This window comes from Arvicola amphibius, chromosome 6 (assembly GCF_903992535.2).
Source record: "Arvicola amphibius chromosome 6, mArvAmp1.2, whole genome shotgun sequence".
NCBI lineage: Eukaryota > Metazoa > Chordata > Mammalia > Rodentia > Cricetidae > Arvicola > Arvicola amphibius.
In genome coordinates this window covers 123477226-123492904 of record NC_052052.2, presented here as the reverse complement: position 1 = coordinate 123492904, position 15679 = coordinate 123477226, and the positions used below count along the sequence as shown (strand labels likewise).

Genomic DNA, 15679 nt, shown 5'->3' with positions numbered 1-15679 from the left:
AAAAGTGCCCAGCTGCAGACCAACTGCCCCTGCCGCGACAACACCTAAGTTGTCCAGTGCCCAGCAGTGTGCCCTCCGCCTTCTCCCAGAAAAAAAAAAAAAATTGTGGGGTCCGGACTACTGCTCCGGAATCTGAAGAGCACCCGTCAGGAGGCGTGGATGGGATGTAATATGAACCTGAGTGAGCTTCTTCTATTTCCGGTGTGGATATTGCAGATGGATTCATAAAGTAACGATCAAATCTTCTTTTTAGAACTATTTGGTTTGTATGTAAATACCGCTAGGGATTTACCTAATGTTGACCCTGTATGTGGTCGCTGCCCAGCTCCACATTTTTGTTCTTGTCCTGGAATTGTGTGATCTAGTGCTGGTTCTGACTCCAGCCAACAGGCCCCAGTGAAAAGTTTCCTCATTTTTTTTGTCTTTTCCAGACCCTGTCCCCAGCAACTGTTGATTTATAGTGTATAGATCTTCAATCTTAATCCTTGGTTCCATTCCATGGAAATAAAAGGTGTGCTGTATGTTCTCCTGTAAGATTGTCTTGCAAGTTAGTCTTTCTCTTCACTGCAAATATAAACTTATTTTATCCTTATAAAAAATAAACGATTGCATCATCTTGAATTTATTGAGCATATTATAAATTATGAAAAATTGATATAATTATTGTGAAAATTTAAATGCAAGAATAATCATTTATTTTCTTTGTTTTACTTTTTAAAAGATTTATTTTATTTTTATGTGTTTTAATTATGTGTGTGCGCGCGCATGCGCACACATACACATGTGAGTTCAAGTGCCTGTGGAGGCCAAAGTCATCAGAGCACCTTGAATTTCCATTTAAGCTCCTCTAATATGTGTGAGTGTGTGTATTTGTATATGTATATAATTAAGAACAATCATACAAATCTGGGTGTTGTCGCGCACACCTTTAATCCCAGCACTCTGGAGGCAGAGACAGGCGGATTTCTGTGAGTTCGAGGCTAGCTTGATCTATTAAGCAAGTTCCAGGACACACAGGACTGTTATACAAAGAAATCCTGTCTGGTAAAACCAAAACAGAGAAAAAGAAGAGGAGGAGGAAGATGATGATAACAATTCAGACAGCAGCAGACTTTTATGCCATTCTCTGGGGTCTTTAATGTTAGTTATCCCTCCCCATACTCCTTCCTCTACCTTACCCCAGCCCCCACTTCACTTAGCCCTTTCTTGTCTTTATTTCTATAACTTCTTCAATCTACTTGTGTTTTATCCTTTTTTTCCCTTGAGGACCACCTCCAATGACCCCTTACTAGTTTCCTGACCTCTCTGGGTATCTGTGTAAACAAATGTCTAAAGATTCAAATCTAACATCCACAAGAGATAAAACATATTTGCCCCTGTGGGTCTGTGTTACCTCACCAGGAATGACTGTTTCTAGCTTCAGTGACTTACTAGTAAATTTCATAATTGCATTTTCTTTGCGTCTAAATAATAGATCGCTGTGAAAATGTACCACCGCTTTCTTATCCATTCACCAGCTGTGGACATCTAGGCTGTTTCTACTTCCTGGCTGTTGTGATTAAAGCAACAATGGAGACAGGTGAACAAGTGCCCCTGTATAGGGGGAGAGTCCTCCGAGCACATGCCCAAGAGCGGTGTATCTGATCATGTGATACATCTGTTTCCAGCCTGCTGAGGAAACTCCATGCAGATGTCCATAGAGGTTGTACCAATTTACACCCTTTTCCCACATTCCCACCAGCATTCATCACTGTTTTGTTTCTTTTTAATCTTAGCCATTCTCGGTGGAGTAAATGGAGATTACAAAGTAGTTTTAAGTTACATTTTCCTGATGGCTAAGGATGTTGGACATTGAAAAAATATTTCTCAGCCATTTGTTTGTATTTCTTCTTTTGAGAATTCTGTTTAGTTCCATGCCCCAATTTTGAATTAAGTTATTTATTTTCTTGGAATTTAGATCTTTTAGCTTTGATTATTTTAGTTACCAATCTTCTTCCAGATGTAAGCCAGTAAACATTTTTCCCATGCTGTACACTGCCTCTTTACATATAGAGAAGATCCATATGGTTGTTGAACGCGATTGTCTGAGGGAACTTGAGACGTACATTTTCACCAAGTGCTCCTAAGAGGAGGTTTAACCTAGTGTGGTGATGTTGCATTAGACTAGAGCTCACTCTCAGAACAGTACAAAGAGTACATCTTCACTATCTATTGTGTTCCCTATTTTGTGTTTGTGTTTAGGAACCTGGGTTCAATCTGCAACACAGAAGAAAAAAATCACAACAGAAGAGGAAAAGTATAGAAAGTAATAGAATCAGACTTGCCAGTGCTTGGGGCTGGAGCATCCTAATGAAAGCTTGGATTCTGAGGGTGTGCAGCTGATACACTTGTGAAATACAAAGCATTCAGTGTGGCTGGAAAGAGCCTAAGAGTAAGGGGGTACGAAGTGAATCTGTGAAGGAAACAAGGGCTAGGTTAGGTGATGTTTCAAAGGGCACTTTAAATCCTCTACATTTTACTTTGAGCAAGATATGGAGTCAGGAGTATGTCCTGAACCATGAAACGAATAGGTGGTCCCTATTTAATGGAATCTCCTCTCTGCTGAGTGGACATGGTCATATGACAGAAAAAAAAGACCCTTTAAGAGGTCTTTTTTTTTCTTTTCTTTCTTTCTTTCCTTTTTTTTTAGATATGTCAGTGGTGGCTCAGAAGTGAGACCACTGAAGTATGAGGTCACCAAATCCTTGATACAGTTTTAAAGAAGAGCTAGAAAAATTAATTGATGAATTATTGTCACAAGTAATTACAATGTACACTGTTGGTGGAATTTAGTGTTTAGCAAAGGAAGAGAGATGGATCCCAAGCTGACTGAAGCTTACTTTCTAGTTAGAGGAACAGCAAAATAAACATGTATATATGTATGTACATATATAAAAATGTGTATAATACTTCTCATAATTAGGGCCTGAAGGGATGGCTCTGCTCTTGGAGAAACCCAACTTTGCTTCCCAGCACCTACGATCAGCTGTAACTCCAGTTCCAGGGGACCTCATACCCTCTTCTGACCTCCTTGGGCACTAGACACATACATAGTGCATATGCATACAAATAGGCAAAGCACTCATAAACATAATATTTTAAAATCTAAACACTTCTCACAGTGCCTTGAAAAGGAATAAAACATCAAGCTGGAGAGAGGGATACAGAAGGGCCACACCTTTGTCAATAAAACATTTGTTTTTCTCTTGTATTCCAGGCTGCCCTCAAACTTGCTCTATGTAGCTGAACACGACTGAACTTCTGATCCTCACCTCCACCTCCTGAGGAAGGGGATTACAGGGGTCCCAGTCTCTCACCCCATCTGGCTGTTTTGGTGCTGGAGATTGAACCCAGCATGCCATGCGCGATAGGCAAGCATTCTACCACATCCCAGCTCATTTTTGCCTTTGTAAAAAATTGTTCTTTCCGAACATTAAATATTAAGGCGCAAACCCTATGGATTTATGAGGAAAGAGCAGTTTACAGAAAGGACAAACAGGGTAAGAGTTCTGAGGCAGCATAGGCTGGTGAGTTCACACACTGTAAGGGAGTTTTAACCAAGAGCGGTAGGACTGTAGGTCAGAGAGGATGGCGGAGGTGATGTGGGGAGCCGGGAAAGCCGACAAGGCAGGAATTCGGGATCAAAGAACAGAGGGAGACTGATGGTTGAGACAACCGAAGGTGTGCTGAGAGGCAGGGAAGAAAGGCTCACAGTAAGGGGACCATGAGGGTGGCGGGGCCAGAGGAAAAGAAAGCTAGGCGCAGGCAGCATTGCCGGCAGTCAGCTTCTACAGACTCTGGCGTCTCGCTATGCTTTAGCGATTACTAAGGACGCCTAACCTGCCAAGAGAGGCGTCCCAAAAGAAAAAGAAGCTTCCCGTGACAGCAAAGCCCAGCCCTGAAGACATATTTTAGGTTTTCAGTGATGGAAAAAGAGTAGAATGCCTGGGACCCTTCCTTTCTCAGAGTACTAGACAGAATGGCAGTCAAGGCTCCATGGCTGGCTCTCTTGCTTCTGGTTTCCCTCTGGGGGCCGTCAGCTCCAGGTAAGACAAGGTTGAGGGCCAAGTAGGGAGACCTACAGAGCCCAGTCTAACTCCTATGTCTTCCTGTTTCACAGCCTTTCTTCTCAGGCGCCTGAGAGAACACATTCAGAGGTTTCAGGAGAGCTCTACCCTCCATCTGGGCTTTGGTCTCAGCCAGGGTCTTGTGACTGTCCCCAAACAAGGGTGGTTAGAGCAGCCATTGGATCCCTTCAACACATCTGACAGAAGAACCTTCCTTCAGGTAAGACTAGAAGAGGAGACCACTATCCACTGTACTATCTGGTCAGTCAACTTACTCTACACCTTGTCTGTGCCCTCCTTACCCCATCCCCCTTTCCACCTTGCCCTGCACACTTGCAATCCCAAACTTGAGAGATAAAGGCCGGAGGATCAGGAGTTCAAAGTTAGCCTGGGCCCCATAGCGAGTTTAAAGCCAGTGTAGGTGACATAAGACTGTCTCAAGAAAACAAACAAACCAGTGGGTTTTAACATGTGGTAGAAGTTCAAACTAGCCTTGAAATTAGTGGTAACAACAGGTGTTCAGAAATCACAAAGCAAGTTCCAGGACAGGCTCCAAAGCTACACAAAGAAACTATATCTTGGAAAAAAAAATCACAAGAAGGAATAAACAAATTTATGCTTTTCTATTGCCTCCCCTACACATAATCTCCAAAAGTTGCCCCATGATTCCTAAACCTATTTAGTCAATATTACTGCTTCACAAAATAGCAGATGCCTACCATGCGGCAGCCAGTTCCCTGTCCTGAGGATTTAAGGGAAAAAATACACACAGACAAAAATATCTTTTAAAAAAAGGAACAATAGTTTGTTTAGCACACTGCACAGGAAGCTAGGCAGTAACTAGGGTTCCCACCTCTGCATTCCAGGGTCCAAAATATCTCCTTTTACAGTTATGTGACCTGGACAAGCCCAGCTAAGACACCATTAAGTAGAAGGAGAGATTCTTAGGGAAAAGACTGGAGTGAGGGAGAATGGGTCAGGATGCCGTGTCATTTCTTCCCTCTCATCCCCCCTCTTAGCGGTACTGGGTGAATGATCGGCACAGAGCTGGCCAAGATGCACCAGTATTCCTGCACATAGGGGGTGAGGGCAGCCTTGGGCCTGGCTCAGTGATGGCAGGTAAGGAGCAAGGTTTGGGGAACTGGAGACTAGGAAGGGGAACTGCAGGTGACAATATGGAGACCCCAGGAGCCGCATAGCTCAGGACTCACATCACCTCTCTCCCATGTGCTCTTCATAGGGCATCCTGCAGCACTGGCCCCTGCCTGGGGCGCCCTGGTGATAAGCCTGGAACACAGATTCTATGGTCTGAGTATGCCTGCTGGGGGGCTGGATATGACTCAGCTTCGCTACTTGTCCAGCCGCCATGCGTGAGTGGGGATAAGGAAGGTGTTTGAAATTATAGGACGGCAATGCTATTAGTGACTCCACAGCTGTGTTTCTCTGTGACTGTCCACTCTTCTCTGAGTCTCCGGCTTCCCCTTTTCTTTCATGTTTCATAGTTTTTATCTGTCATCTCTGTCTGTCTGTCTCTATTTCCATCTTTCTCTTGCCCTCCATTCTTATCTTTCTGTCCAAAGAACGTTAGGCTCTCACTGTCGACTACTATTCCAGACCAGCAGAATCTCTTAGCAAAATTATGGCCACATCCTGTTTCTGCCCTTGACTTCCAGGTAGAAAATGGAATCCTGTCTGAGCATAAATTGGATCATGACTCTCAAGTTCATTCCTTAAATCCCCCCTGCTGCTCATCAGTCTTTATAGGAGCCTCAAGTTTCCCCAGTTAACTCTCACACTCATGGGAGCTCGGCTACACTCCAAATCTTGCTTCACAATGGCAGATACATTGTATCAAGCTTTGAAACTTTTCCTATTCAAAGAATGACCTTTTCCCAGATAGTTGCGTGTCTCTCCTGTGAGCCTCACTTCTGTGACTAATCCCCACCATTTCTTCCCCCAACCTCTCATGGGCTTTAATGCTCTCAACTAGGCTTATCCTCTTTCTGAGTTTGTACCTGCCTTCTATCTGCTTCCCTGACTATCCCTGTCTTGTCTCCATTGCCCCTTGTCTCTCCTCATCTTCTCTATTAGCTCAATTGGCTTCGAATGGACAGCCACATGGCACTGACTGAGAACCACTTTAGAAAAGTTGTAGAAGAGAAAGGACGTTATTCTCCACTATCGTTCTCCTTTCTCTTTGGGTTTCTCCCAGCCCCCAGTTCTTTAGCCCATCCCGAACCCTCTTCTGAGGCGCCCTCCTTTACTGCCTCGGCTTCTCTTTATTTTTGTTAAGTTTTTAATCTAAGATGCTAGGAAATTTTTCCGTTCTCACCTAAAATGGGTATTGAAGGAAGGTAGATGGGCCTTCTCCCTTGGCTTGAGCAGCGAGAGTCATCGGAAAGAGCCTAGAGCCCAGCTTAGGTTGTGGTCCGGGTCTGCACAGTGGCCCCCAGGGTTAGAGGGTCCAACTTTCGCTGTTTTGCAGGTTGGCTGACGTGGCCTCCGCCCGCCAGGAGCTCACCCGCCTCCTCAACGTGTCCGCCTCCAGCCCCTGGATCTGCTTCGGAGGTTCCTACGCTGGCTCGCTGGCCACCTGGACCCGGTTGAAGGTCCTTGGAATTCCTCGGGTGGGCGGGGGTGGAGAGGTCTTCCTCGGGAGTCCGAACCAGGGTTATTAGGGCGCACTCCCACGCCTCTCCCTACACACGCGTGTCACTGGGGCCGGGAGAGGGACTTCAGGCACCGGCATCCCTCCTCGACCCAGGATGACATCCCTCCTTTCATAGTTCCCCCACCTAGTCTTCGCCGCCGTCGCCTCCTCGGCACCGCTCAGCGCCGTGCTGGACTTTCACGCCTACAACGAGGTAAGGCGTCAGCGGCGCGGGGGTAGGGAGGGTGGGGGGTGGGAGTAGAGGTAGGAAGAGTGGACTCGAGGCAACAGGCAACGCCACAGCCCTCACTTCCCCGACGTTCTTCCCGCCCGCCGCAGGTGGTGGCCAGAAGCTTGACACAAGTAGCGATAGGTGGATCGCTGGAGGTAGGCAGGGCCTAAAGTGTGGAGGAAGGAGAGGGAGTGGGAAGAGCTCGGGAAAGTCTGGTCAGAGGGGCGGAGCAGCCTTAGGGTAGCCGGGTGGCGGAAAACCTTAGCGGGTAGGTTGTGCAACTGCTGGAAATGAAGACTGGAAGAAGCATCCAGAGAGCAAGCGCCAGGTAGGGAAGGCGGTACAGAGAAGAGGGCGGGGCGGGGCGGGCGGGGCATTGAGGGGAGGAGTTACCAGGGGGCGGGGCCTCTAGCGAGCTCTAGAAGGAAGGTGCGAAAGAATTGGGAGGGAAATTTTAGTGAGGCCATTGACCCGGGTTGGGAACCACCCCGAGAAGATGCGGTTCCAAGAAAGGGGAAATCCAGCCCCCTCCCCTATCCCCGCGAACGTCGCTTATTGGTTCCCGAAGTGCCTGGCGGCGGCCTCCGCAGCCTTCGCGGAGGTGGAGCGGCTTCTGCGCTCAGGCCCTGCAGCTCAGGCCGTGCTGAAGGAGGAGCTGGGCGCCTGCGGGTCCCTGGACCGCTCTGAAGACCAGGGAGAGTTGCTGGGGGCGTTGCAGGCGCTGGTCGGAGGCACCGTGCAGTACGACGGGCAGGCGGGAGCTCCGCTAAGCGTGCGCCAGCTCTGCGGACTCCTCCTCGGGGACTCCAGCAACCGCAGTCACTCCACGCCCTTCCTCGGGCTTCGCCGGGCGGTGCAGGTAACCTACCCCGGCGCTCACTCAAGCCTGGGTTTAGCGGACCAAGGCTGAGTCCACCTCGGCTGAACTCAGGCAACGGACACCCTCCTCTTATCCTTAGATTCCTCATTAGTTAAATAAAGTTTGGATATTTCACCCGACTGATAGCAATCAGGAAGGTGCTAAACACAAAGTATACAAATGTTAGAGACCATGATTATTATCTCTATTATCTTGTTATTTGGTCTTGGCCGCAGCAGTGTCTGGCAAACAGCAAATGCAAACTAGTGTTTAAGATTGGGGGAGAAACGCTCTGAGATAAGAGTTCTAGGGGTACCCCCCACACTCCCCGTTCTACGGTTACAGTTCCGCCATCACATACCCTGCTCTAGTTCTGGACCAAGTTCTTTACGAATACCTCACTAAACCTAAAGGTTTCTCAGGCCACAGGCACTATCATTACCCCACCCACGTACAGAAGAGCAAACATGTAGACCGATTAACACTTGCCCAGGGTCTCGCAGATGATAAGACTTTGGACATTTAGTTACAGGAACCTCCCTCCCACTGACTTCCCCCACAGGAAAACTCAGGAACTCACCCTTTTCACTCCTGACCTGGAGCCCTCCTATAAGCCTTGTGGCGCCCTGGCTTGCTAGGAGAGGGGAATGTGTCTATGTATGTATGCACGTATTATGTATGTATGTATGTGTTGTCCCCTAGATAGTCTTGCGCAGCATGGGCCAGAGGTGTTTAAGCTTTTCCCGGGCAGAGACAGTGGCACAGCTGAGAACCACCGAACCTCAAGTGTCTGGCGTGGGGGACCGGCAGTGGTTGTACCAGACGTGCACTGAGTTCGGCTTCTGTGAGTGACCTGCCTAACTCCCAAAGCAGAGGATGTTACAGATGATCTGAACTCACGATCACAACTAACCAGACTCCTAGGCCCGGTGTAACCCCACAGGGGGCTGGCTGGAGAGTGTAAACAGCCACCTGGGGTGACGTGCCTTCTAACACTCCTACTTCAGGTCTCAACCGAGTGTCCCCTCTCTCTCCCTTCTTCCATGTGCTTCCTGTGTTGTATCCCAGAACATCTCCTGCTTTGTTAGTCACTGGGTTAGAAACTTTATCTTGATGCCTGCTTCCCATTGTCCAAATGCCACTCTGCAACCTGTCTTCTCCCCTACTTCTTACTCTGTGGTCCTGTCAGAGGCCCCACACACTGCTGCCTGCATCCTAAATCTCTTCTGGTCTCTAGGCTTGCACTTCTCCTGTGCAGTCTGACTTCTACACCATAGCCAGAGAAGTCTTCCTAAATACGGGCTCACACTTCAATGACCCAAGGTTGGAGTTGCCAGGCAAAATACAGGATGACCAGTTAAATCTGAACTGCAGAAAGCAAACAAACAAACATTGCAGATTAAAAACTCAAACATCACATTACAAAAGTAATGGGGGTTTTGTGTATCTGAATGTAAGTATCCTGTATCATTTGTCAAATATGGTGTCCTATCCCGGAATTAAGCCTTTGTGTTCTTTTAGAGGCTAAAGTCTTACTATGTAGCCCAGGTTTGCCTTAGACTTAATTATTCCTCCTGCTTCAGCCTCTGAGTGCTGACATGACAGCCATATGCCACCATCCCCAGCTCAGAGTTCTAAATCCTTTTTATACTTTGAAGACAAGCAAGAATAGTGGCATGAAGTAGAATGTTCAAATTCTGTTTCCTATGTGTGTGCTCTTGTACAAACTTAAGCAAGTGCCTAACTGTGGTCAGCTAGTTTCCCCATCTATAACCTGACAGTAACAGCAGTACTATTTTGGTTGCTACTTTCTGCTTGATTTTGCCCATGTCGGAGTGCATTGTAGGTGGTCAGCAAATGGTGAAGGATTCATGTGAGGCTAAGAAAGTCAGATTTACTCAGAAGAGTGTGAGCTGTGGATTTTAAAAAGGGGGGACATGATGCAATGTGAGAACCAGTCATTTCAGATTCTCCGTTCCCTCTGAACCTTTTCACTTTCTCTGTTGTTCCCTATTGGTCATTTCTTCTTGTTGCTTGGCTCAATCATCCTAATTCCCCAGGCCCTTACTCTTGCAGGATGCCCTCCCTGAGCCCATTGAGCTCTCTCTGGGAGCCCCACCTCCTGGCCTTTTCCATCACTGCCCCGTCACTGGGGGATATCATGATCTGGGATGTGTGAGCCTGTTTGGCAGATCTGTGAGCTCATGGAAGTCACTACTGGGGAGTGTTCTATACGTTGTTATTAAAAGATAGAAGGGGGCTACATGTATTCTTCACACTTATAGGTATTCTCTTTGCACAGATGTCACCTGTGAGGGTCCTCCCTGTCCTTTTTCCCAACTCCCAGCACTGCCCTCCCAGCTCGATCTGTGTGAACAAGTGTTTGGTCTCTCAGCTGCATCTGTTGCCCAGGCTGTGGCCCAGACAAATTCCTATTATGGTGGCCAGACCCCCGGAGCCACCCAAGTCCTGTATGTTAATGGTGAGTGTGCCACCAGAACCTGGCTCCACAACATCACTGTGGCTCCAGCTCCACACCATCCTCTCCTTTCTTCCCAGGGGACACCGATCCCTGGCATGTGCTGAGTGTAACCCAGGACTTGGGCCCCTCTGAGCCAGCCCTTCTAATTCCTGGTGCCTCCCACTGCTTCGACATGGCACCTGTGAGGCCTTCAGACTCTCCCAGCCTCCGCCTGGGGCGCCAGGTAAGAGAAAAGGCTCTGAGTGTTTTATATTTGCATTTACATACTTGATTTGCATGACCCTTCTTTCTACCAGTGCTGAGTTGTGACTTCCAGAATGTTCTGCACCTCTTCACAGAGAATCTTCCAGCAGTTACAGGTCTGGCTTAAGGCTACAAAGAAGAACCAGGACTGATGTGGGATCTAAACTCAGCCCTTCCGCAGTCCCGTTAGGGCAACTGCCTCCTGGCTTTTTTCTTCACTGTGCGAAGGAAAGCAGCTGGTTTGGAAAGAGGAAGTTCCTAGACTAGGAATTTAGTGCCTGTTCTGCGTGCTCATGCTCCAGTCGTCCTCATTGCCAACTAGAAGCTGGCACAGATCAGTGTGAGTGTAGGTCAATGACTACTGGCCTTGTTGTAGACATCCATATTCCATATGGTAAATGTCAGGGAAATACGGCTCTCCATGCTGGAGCCTTCTTCTGGTCTGGGCACCTCCTTCACATGATTCTGCACTCCCAACTCTGTCTCTCCTGAGTCTTAGTCTGCAGTGGTTAATCACTGAACTGAACTTGGAATCACCATGGAAACCACTCTGGACTGTCTTTGAGGACATTTCCACCCGTGTGACACTGAAAAGACTCACTGGAGTGGTGGTAACATCCCATCCCTGAGGTCCCAACTGAATAGAAAGGGAAGCTGAGCGCCAGCATTCATCTCTGCTTTCTGATGTGGCCATGATGTGACCAGTTGTCTCATGCCCCTGCCACCATACCTTTGCCACTATGATGGGCTGTATCCCCTACTGTGAGCCAAATCAAACCTTCCTTCCTTAAATATTTCTTATTAGTTACATCCTGTCTCAAAAAAATAAAATAAAAAAGGAAGAAGAAGAAGAGGAGGAGGAGGAGGCAAAAATAAATGAAAGCAAAGAAAAAAGAAAGAAAGTGTGTGCTATGAATTCATAGCACTAGTTTCTCCACAGTGAATAATATCATATAGTGTCCAGCTCCTCAGAGAAGTCCACAGAACAGAGGCTCGCGTAGAAACGCGTTTTCTTGACCTTGTAGATCTGTATGGTTTGAGAAAGGAGGTTGATTTCAGGACTGATTTGGAAAGATTTAAAATCAGTAAACTTTTTTAACCCCTTCTCTGTGTTTTCCTTAGGCAGGGAATGGTCCCTCCCCCTGGGGGTTCTCTGCCTTGCATAGCTGTCTGTCACCAGCTCTTGTGGAAAAATATTACCTGGGAGAACAATTGAACTTTGGGGACTCTAAAACACAGTTGGGTTGAGTGGACAAAGGAAAACAGGAAAAATCAACCTGGAATTCTATGGTGCTGTGTTTTATTCCTTAACAGTCACAAGAGGCGTTCACAATGCAGCAGGCCTGTTGGCCCACAGAGCTCATTCTGAACTTGGCACTGTGAACACCAATTGAGCTGAGGAGTGGTCTTTCATCTCTCCATGTGGTGTACAGATATACACAGAGACAAAACTCCCACACGTATAAAAGAATGTTACAGGGGGCTGGAGAAGTGGCTCAGAGGCTGGAGAAATGGCTCAGAGGTTAAGAGCCATTCTTCTAGAGGTCCTGAGTTCAATTCCCAGCAACCACATGGTGGTTCACAACCATCTGTAATGGGGTCTGGTGCCCTCTTCTGGCAGAACACTGTATACTTAGTAAATAAATAAAATTAAAAAAAAAAATGTTACAATCAGCAACATAATCACAGGGAAGTTAGAGGTTTTAGACACTTAAGAAAAAGAATGGTCTTATTATTTCCTGAGTACATCTTTGAAGAGTCTTATAGCTTAGGATGGTCACGTTTTAAGTGTTTTTAACGTGAAATTGCACAAAATGTTATCCCGTTCCACTGTTTGAGTCTTAAACTAGTTTTCAGCACCCCTTCACTCTCAGGTTCAGGGATGGAGCAAAAGGTGAAGACGGGAGGGAAAGATGATTTTGAGGGGTAATTGGTTAGCACTCCTCATCTAACACATTCACAAACTCCAGTAAACTGTCGTGGGTTTAAGAACCTGTGTTTTAAATCCTTTGATTTTGTTTTCCCCCGTGCTTCTGTTTAAGGAGGGGGGGGGGGGGGAACAAGTCCATTCCCATCCTTCTTCTCAGTCTTTTGTAGAGGCATTTCATTTGTATTTTAATAAATAAAGCTTGCCTGATGATCAGAGAGTAAAACACTCACCCTCGTCACCCTTACAGACCAGGCAGTGGTGACACAATTTTCAGCAGTCAGTTCTTCCCTCCACCTTGTGGGGCCCCAGGGTTTGAGCTCAGCGCCTTTACCCGTGAGCCAGAGATTCAGCTTTAAGTAAAACTACGATGATGTCTGCATAGTTAAGCAATCCTGGTGGAGGAGTGTACCTACCCATCACCAACGCTGTCTCAGACTGCAGTCTCCCCGTCCTGGTGAAATCTCTTTCTGGGAAGATAACCTCCCTATCTGACTGGTACAAGGCCCCCAACAATTTTTTCTCTACCCAGCAAGAAAATCCAAGTGCATCATCTCAATTGTCTGATAGCCAAAGAAAGAGGCACAGGCGTCAATTTAGTAGTATTGTTCTTGCAGAGATGGCTACTAATAATTTCTGTTTCCGAAGTCCAGCCTACTCAACATTCTCTGGTTCCTACAAGATGGAGATCCCAGAATGTCTGACGGTCAGATAACCTGAACAAGAAAAGATGGCGTAAATCTTTAATACCTCCTGAAAAGCAGACTCAAATTTCTGGACAGCTGTTGGGAAAGACAATTTTCTCCTAGATGTGTCCTCTAGTGTCACTCACAGACTTCCCTGTTGCTGATTTTAGTGCATAGAAAGGGCTCAATCTCTTTGATCATTATCTAGTTTAAAAAACAAAAGTGCTGGAGAACCCGGACAGACAAAATTCTTTGTTTGTGAACAAAGAAGGAAGAGGGAGTGTGTGCTGTTTCTACAACAGTTATGTTCCCTTGATTCAACAATGCCTCGATTCAAAAGCAGGCAGAAAATGGCATTTTTTTCCACAACTATCTCCCTTCTGGGAGGTTTTAATTTGAGCATAAGAATGGTGTGCTTCACGAACCTTTAAAAAGAAAAATCAAAAATACTTTGCCTCATTTCAAGTCTCTGCACAAGGGAAACGAGAACATTGATCACTCTAAACTTTTTTAGACAACTTGACATTTCCTTTTCTGCAGCAAGGAGGCCAGCTGCCCACACCCCAGGTTGCTCTCTGGTACTTTCTTAGCAGAGAGCCCCGGGTGCTGAGAGCCCTGGTCCAGTGGAAGTGCTCTAAAACGCTCATGCAGTTTCCCTTTCTTAAAATTATTATGACTAACTCTCTTTATTGTTTTCCATTTATTTATTTATTTATTTATTTATTTATTTATTTATTTATTTAGAAGCTGGCTCTGTAACCCTAAACTGACCTCGAACTCCTCAGTGCTGTGAATCAGTAGTGAAATTTAAAAAACATTTTTTCACCCGGTGGCTGAGTCTTGGGTGGTGAGTCAACCACCGAAAAAAAAATCACAAAACTCCACACGCCAGGGGAGCTCTATCTTGTTCAATAACTTCACCTCTTTTCCTGATGCTTTGATTCCTGAACCACTTGGTAGGAAGCTTTGGACTTGGGTGTAGGGGAGAGTTCCTGGTCTTTGAATTCAGAGTTTGCTATTAAAGTAGGAGACGTTGGATGCAGACATGAAAAGCTCCACGAAGACTGAGAAAAGAGAGTTGCCACGAGTCTGAAGCTACCTAGATCTTGTCTGAATAAGGAGATTAGCTAGAAAGACAGACAGACAGACAGATATAGGATAGATAGATAATAAACAAGTAAATAGATAGTTAAATAGGTAAATAAATAATAAATAAGAAAAAACAAATTTATTTTCTGTTCTAATAGAACCCCTGGAGAGAACTGAAGGCTCTATGGTTCTTCATGTGGTTCCATGGTGTAATGGTTAGCACTCTGGACTCTGAATCCAGCGATCCGAGTTCAAATCTCGGTGGGACCTATGGCTCTTTTGTACAATTAGTTTTCACTTAAATTGATACGAAAAATAATTCTTGGTAATCACACCTTAATAGAGTTAAATACCTTTATTCACCAACTGAGTGACTTTATTTTTGCTTACAGTTTCTTTTTAGAGGAAGGAAAAGGAAAAGAAAAGACCTCTCAAGAAGGCATTCAGCAGGAAGCTAGAACTCTTTCCAGAGAAATCTGCTCACAACTGGGGAGGCGGGAGGAAGTAACTAGTAGTGAAGACTCAGAGGAAACAGCTGGCAACTGGAAATACAATTTATCTAGTCTGGAGAGCAATAGTAGCTATTTTGTTGTGTGTGTGTGGGGGGGGCAGTTCTTTTGCTTTGTTTTTGTTTTATGAGACAAATTCTTACTCTACCCTGTGTGACCCCAAACTCGCTTCAATCCTCATGCTTCTGTCTACTAAAAGTTGGGACTTCAACTTTTTTTTGTTTGGTTTGGGTTTTTTTTTTTTTTTTTTTTTTTTTTTTTTTTTTTTTTTTTTTTGGTATGTTTTACTTTTTCTTTTTCTTTTTCTTTGAAGCAGGGTCTCATGTAGCCTAGGATGGCCTGGAATTTCTAATCCTCCTGTCCCCGCCTCTTGAGTGCTGGAATTATAGATAACGCAGGAGGACGTGGTTGGTCAGTTTCCAGTGAGTCGAGAGAGATCCAAGCTTGACCAATTTGGGCTAGCAAACGCACGTGAGCAGAGACTGGACGTGACTCCACACCAAGGTGGTGACGTCATGTGAGCGGAGGTGGGCTGGGGCACTGGTGAGTCTTCTGGAACGGTCAACTCGGTGAAAGTGCTGGCAAACGCACGAGTTTGGCGAGGGCAAGGAAGGCAGGAGCCTGGCGAGGGAACCGCGGTCGGAGTCTGCCCCAGCGGTCCCCAAAGTCATGCTCGCTTTTCCCGCAACTTCTTTCTTTAAAGGTTTTTGATTTTCCAATTTAATTCTTGTACACAGTGTGCTGTGACCGTATTCCCTTCCCATTACCCTCTTTTCTTCCCTTCTACTCCCGCTCACCTCCTTCACAACGAGCCCGCCCCTGTGTGTGAGCTCACAAGTAGGTCTCGTTCAGGGAGCCACACACTGGCTCACGATTGCAAGGTCACTTCACATTCA

General features: G+C 46.2%; 1 protein-coding gene and 1 non-coding gene across 2 annotated transcripts; both read left to right on the top strand.

Moving 5' to 3' along the window:
* Nucleotides 1–4018: 4018 nt before the first annotated feature.
* Nucleotides 4019–10724, top strand: Prss16 (serine protease 16). Its single transcript, XM_038334289.1, has 12 exons — nt 4019–4085; nt 4160–4326; nt 5126–5225; nt 5347–5476; nt 6592–6715; nt 6893–6970; nt 7096–7143; nt 7557–7847; nt 8550–8691; nt 10150–10329; nt 10407–10552; nt 10668–10724. Exons 1-12 carry the CDS (start codon nt 4019–4021, stop codon nt 10722–10724), a joined length of 1530 nt encoding a protein of 509 aa, XP_038190217.1.
* A 3748-nt stretch (nt 10725–14472) lies between these two features.
* Trnaq-cug lies at nt 14473–14544 on the top strand. Its single transcript has one exon. It is a non-coding gene; the product is annotated as a tRNA-Gln (tRNA).
* The last annotated feature ends 1135 nt before the right edge of the window (nt 14545–15679 follow it).

Coding starts and splice junctions, on each gene's coding strand:
- Prss16 (XM_038334289.1), top strand. CDS start 4,019: ATGGCAGTCAAGGCTCCATGGCTGGCTCTCTTGCTTCTGGTTTCCCTC. Junction 5,477..6,591: donor TACTTGTCCAGCCGCCATGC/GTGAGTGGGGAT, acceptor GCTGTTTTGCAG/GTTGGCTGACGTGGCCTCCG. Junction 6,971..7,095: donor ACTTTCACGCCTACAACGAG/GTAAGGCGTCAG, acceptor CGCCCGCCGCAG/GTGGTGGCCAGAAGCTTGAC.